The sequence below is a fragment of the Bos indicus genome, chromosome 16 (genome assembly GCF_029378745.1).
Source record: "Bos indicus isolate NIAB-ARS_2022 breed Sahiwal x Tharparkar chromosome 16, NIAB-ARS_B.indTharparkar_mat_pri_1.0, whole genome shotgun sequence".
NCBI lineage: Eukaryota > Metazoa > Chordata > Mammalia > Artiodactyla > Bovidae > Bos > Bos indicus.
Window position 1 is genome coordinate 55,440,520 of NC_091775.1, and position 5,231 is coordinate 55,445,750.

General features: G+C 46.7%; 1 protein-coding gene across 1 annotated transcript; it reads left to right on the forward strand.

Moving 5' to 3' along the window:
- Positions 1 to 563: 563 nt before the first annotated feature.
- LOC139176283 (PRAME family member 27-like) lies at positions 564 to 4,249 on the forward strand. The gene is made up of 3 exons (XM_070767686.1): positions 564 to 850; positions 1,437 to 2,009; positions 3,676 to 4,249. The coding sequence occupies exons 1-3, from the start codon at positions 564 to 566 to the stop codon at positions 4,247 to 4,249; spliced, it is 1,434 nt and encodes a 477-aa protein (XP_070623787.1).
- The last annotated feature ends 982 nt before the right edge of the window (positions 4,250 to 5,231 follow it).

Consider the following 5,231-nt stretch of genomic DNA (forward strand, 5'->3'; position numbering starts at 1 on the left):
TTTTCCAGGCAAGAGTGCTGGCGTGGGGTGCCATTGCCCTCTCCAGGGCTGCCGTCTATGGGGTCGCCCAAAGTCAGACATGACTGAAGCGACTTAGCAGCAGCAGCAGCAGCAGCAGGACCCTAAGAAAGTGTTAAAGTTTTCACCAAAATAATTAGGGTCAGCCTTCAGGCTTGGGGTATCCACTTCCCAGTTCATCATAATAAAGCAAAGCAGTGAATGGAAATTGATGGGCAAGTGTTTGGGCTTCTTCCTCCTTAGTACTTATGAAATTCTTGCTCTGGTCCCTGTAGAAGCAGCATTATGGATTTTCACCCATGAAAACTAGAGTAAAATTCTGGTAAACTGGGGGTCTTCTGGGCTTCCTTCGTGGCTCAGATGGTAAAGAATCTGCCTGTAATGCTGGACACCAATGTTTGATCCCTGAGTTTTCCAGCCCCATGGGAGCAGTGGATATGGCTATGAGTTGGTTCCTCTGAAGAATGGGAATACCAGTGAAAGGGTGCTCATGCTTGCCTTCTTTCCTGCAAGTTTCCACAGGATTCTTTTTGAGCAGAGTCAGAATGAGTATCTGGAATCCACCCAGACTCCTGGACCAAGCGGTGTTGAGCCTGCTGAGGGATGAGGCCTTGGCCATTTCTGCTCTGGAGTATCTGCCCATCGAGCTCTTCCCCCCACTCTTCATGGAAGCCTTCTATGGGAGTTGCAGAGAGACACTGAAGGCCATGGTGCAAGCTTGGCCCTTTGTCCGCCTGCCTCTGGGGGGACTGATGGAGATGCCTCACCTGGGAACCTTACAAGCAATGCTGGATGGACTTGATGTCCTGCTTTCCCAGAAGGATCAACCCAGGTGAGTCTGATTGAAGTAGACTGGTAGAGTCAGGGGAGTCTTTGAAGAGACAGCTGAGGTCAGAGTGTGAATGGCCAAGGGATAGACCAGAGGCTTCTGATGATGCCAATGAGGAAGTACAGAGACTTAGCCATTGCTGAACACACTCTGGGAAATGTTTTCAGGAAGTGTAGGAGTGCCTAAGATGCAAGGGAACCTGAAAGTACACTTTCTGCCTCCTTCTGCTGCTGCTGCTACTAAGTTGCTTCAGTCGTGTCTGACTCTGTGCGACCCCATAGACAGAAGCCCACCAGGCTCCTCCATCCATGGGATTTTCCAAGCAAGAGTACTGGAGTGGGGTGCCATTGCCTTCTCTGCTGCCTCCTTCTGGTGATGCTTAAGGAAGGTGTAGAAGTGGATAAAAGGAAAGATGGAAGGGGAAGAGGAGATGCAGGAAACTGAGGCAGAGAGGGAAGAAGAGGGAAATGTCGAGAATGTGAAGTAAAAGCTCAGGTGGGATGTCTGAGTATCGCCTAAATTCTGAGGCTGTGGTTTTATTTTGGTGGATCTTGAAACCATCTCTACCAATCTACTCTTCCCCCCACAGGAGGTGCAAACTGCAAGTGCTGGATTTAAGAAATACTGGCCAGGACTTCTGGAGAATGTGGTCTGGATCCAGTGTCCAGGTGTCCTCAAGCTCATTAGAAGAACCAGTGGCTAAGAAGAGGCCAAGGACACATCAGACTTTGGGTCCCTTGGAGGTGTTCATAGAACTTCACATCAATGGAAGGACCATGGATGGATTCCTCACCTACCTCATGAGATGGGTGGAGGAGAGGAAAGCTTCCATACACCTGTGCTGTAAGAAACTAAAGATAGAGTCAATGCCCAGAGACAATATTATGAAGATCCTGAGTATGGTGCAGCTGGACTGTGTTGAGGAGGTGCGAGTACATTGTACCTGGCGGCTGTCCAGCCTGGCTGTGTTTGCTCCTCTCCTGGGCCAGATGAGCAATATGCAGAGACTCCTTCTCTCTCACACAGACATATCCACACTTGAAGATCAGGAGGAGCAGCATGTTGTCCAAATTACTTCTCAGTTCCTCAGGCTGCACTACCTCCAGGATCTCTTTCTGGAATCTGCCTTCTTCCTGGAAGGATGCCTGGACCAGATGCTCAGGTGAGTGTGCACCACTGGCCAGGTAACAGTGAACACAACTCACCACCCCCCTCCCCTCCAGGCACAGAACTCGGTTTCCCTGGTATCTGAGTTGGGGAAGCTTGCACTCTTAGAGCCCAGGGGCCAGGGCAGGGAAAACAGGATAGGGTATCAAAGGAGAATTTCCCTAGAATTTTCGTGCTGTTGTTCAGTCGTTCAGTCATGTACAACTCTTTGTGACCCCATGGACTGCAGCACACCATGCTTCCCTGTCCTTCACTATCTCTTGGAGTTTGCTCAAACTCATGTCCATTAGGTTGATGATGCCATCCAACCATTTCAACCTCTGTCACCCCCTTCTCCTCAAAATTTTCATAGCCCTCCAAATTACAGGAGGGCTATAAGATATAGGCTTGCAGTATTTCTTTATCTACATCAGAAGAAAGGTCGGGGTAGGGGGACATGCAGAGGTTGAGGCACAGTGGCTGGCAAAGTTTAGAAGCAAGGAGCAAAAGCTCCTACTTGATATTTTGTGCCTAGCCCCTGGGGAAAGAGTTCAGGCACCCTAGGAGGGGAATGACAAACCCCTGCCACAGAAGCCTCAGGTGCACTGACTGGGAGAAGGTGCTAAAGGGTCAAGAACGCAGGCCATGCACAGACTATTAAAAAAAAAAGCAACACTTTATTTATTGGTCAAAAAAAACAAAAACCCAAAACCCTCTAGAATGTCAAGCATACTATCTCCTTTGCTGTTCTGTTCTGAACTGTGGTATCACATAACCACCCAAATCAAGGTAGGTGTTCAAGCTGGATAGAGGCTCTGGAAAGGGACACCTTGTAGGTAGCTCTATAGACTAAGCTTTAGGATCTAGTGGTTGGGTATATGATTTCTTCCTTAAGAAGGGATATCTTAATTTAGATGACTTGAAAATAGGTAAGAGAAGGGGAAATTAAAGAGGGAAAACTCCATGTTTGAACATTTCTAAACCAAAGCTCTGTGCTTAACACTTTTGTGATCACAACAAGCCTGTCTCAAATTCCCTGTCTGTAAAAGGCTTTTTGCTCCAGATAAGATAATTGATATATGGGAAATGCATGATTCTGGAGGTGATAGTAGTAGAATAGGAGCCAAAGGGATCATAAAAGCTGGTAGATGGCTTGCAGCTAATGCAGGGATGTGAGACCCTGCAAAGTGCCATCTTCATGGGATGTTGTGAGGCCTTGCCCAGACTGGTCCTCTATGCATGTCACCCAGAAACCTCACCTGGCTTCTGGGTATGCCTGGGGCCCAGGCATGGGTGGAAGGAAGTCTGAGTAGGAAGCATTTTAAGTATGTCTCTTACTATTAACATTCAGTGATGCCCATTGTTGATTGAGACAAGATGTCGGGCTCTGCTGTGAGCTTGTTCTAGTCCATTCTATGATCTTCATTCATACTCATAAGGAAGCGGAATGTGTTTTACTCTACTACATAGATGAGGAAAGAGAGTTTTCCAGGTTCTGTGAACTTGATCCAGACATACTGTGAATGTTAAAGGACTCAGGCTTAAATGAGACTGGGAATTCTGGGTAATGATCATTATCAGACGGACAGACCACCCTTGGCCTTTAGCAAATTTCTTGTCTCTCACCTTGAGGTCACCTTCCACCCCAGTTTTTAAGACATTATAATTCTACTTCTCCCCAGGTGCCTGACAAACCCCTTGGACACCCTTGGAATAACTCACTGCCTCCTTACGAATTCAGACTTGATCCATCTTTCCCAGTGTCCGAATATCAGTCAGCTAAAGGGCCTGGATCTGAGTGGTGTCACCCTGACCTACTCTAGTCCTGAGCTCCTTCCAGGTCTGCTGGAGAAAGTTGCAGCCACCCTCCAGGAACTGTACTTAGATCAGTGTGGGATCATGGATTCGCAACTTGAGGCCATCCTGCCTGCCCTGAGCCACTGTTTCCAGCTTAATTTCTTTAGCATACGTGGAAACTTCCTCTCCATGGCCATCATGGATAAGATGCTTCGACACACCTCGGCGCTGCCCAGTTTATGTCAAGAACTGTACCCTGTCCCTCAGGAGAGTTTCAGCTCTCTGGGAATCCTCCAAATGGGGAGACTTGCTCAGTGTCGAGCTGAACTGCTTGAGATTCTGAAGGACTTGGGACGTCCCAGGACCATCTGGATTAGTTCCAGCCCCTGTCCTCACTGTGGAGAGGACACATTCGATCATCCTGAGCCCATCACATATGGCAGTAACACCTCTGCCTAGTTGGGTGCATCGATCAGAAGCTTTCTTCTGAGCATTTGGAAACTGAAATCTATATTACTGGTACTTTGTGAAGGGAAAAGAGACCCATGGTTTCAGACATTTGCTCAGTGTGAATGTAAAAAGGGAAAGTGATCCTGCAGGGGTGCAGGACTGCAGAGGGAATAGCTGATGCTGAGCAGTAATGGAATTTGTGTACATGTGTCCTACAGAGTAAGAATTATAAACCTAAACTTCTGAAGGTGGATTCAAGCTTGTGACCCACATGTTGGAGCTATCCCTGGGTAGATGATTGTAAAGAAATAATCAGAAATAAAGAGACGCTCAGTGTAAACCAACTGCTGCCCTCCATGTATCATCTTTTTTTTTTCCCTCACTTTACATTGCAGGAATCTCCAGATGCAGATTAAAAAAAAATTCAGAGTTTCTGAAACTACCATTTTCACCCATTCTTTATTCTGTCTGAGGCATATCTCCAGAGTTTGCTCAGATTCATGTCCACTGATTCAGTGATGCTATTTAGCCATCTCATCCTCTTCCACCACCTTCCCCTTTTCCCTTCAGTCTTTCCCAGCATCAGAGTCTTTTTCCAATAAGTCAGCTCTTCACAACAGGTGGCCAGAGAATTGGAGCTTCAGCTTCAGCATCAGTCCTTCCAATGAATGTTCAGGGTTGATTTCCTTTAGGATTGACTTGTTTGATCTCCTTGAAATTCAAGGGACTCTCAAGAGTCTTCTTCAGCACCACAGTTTGAAAGCATCAGTTCTTTGGTGCTCAACCTTCTTTATGGTCCAACTCTCACATCAATACATGACTACTGGAAAAACCATAGCTTTGACTATACAGACCCTTGTTGTCAAAGTGATGTCTCTGCTTTTTAATACCCTGTCCTAGTTTGCCATAGCTTTCTTTCCAAGGAGCAAGTGTCTTTTAATTTCATGGCTGTAGTCACTGTACACAGTGATTTTGGAGCCCAAGAAAATAA

What these genes read in the sequence shown, in the direction of transcription:
- LOC139176283 (XM_070767686.1), top strand. Translation starts at nt 564, where the DNA reads ATGAGTATCTGGAATCCACCCAGACTCCTGGACCAAGCGGTGTTGAGC. An exon ending in TCCCAGAAGGATCAACCCAG is followed by an intron (nt 851 to 1,436) that starts GTGAGTCTGATT and finishes TTCCCCCCACAG; the next exon opens with GAGGTGCAAACTGCAAGTGC. An exon ending in TGCCTGGACCAGATGCTCAG is followed by an intron (nt 2,010 to 3,675) that starts GTGAGTGTGCAC and finishes ACTTCTCCCCAG; the next exon opens with GTGCCTGACAAACCCCTTGG.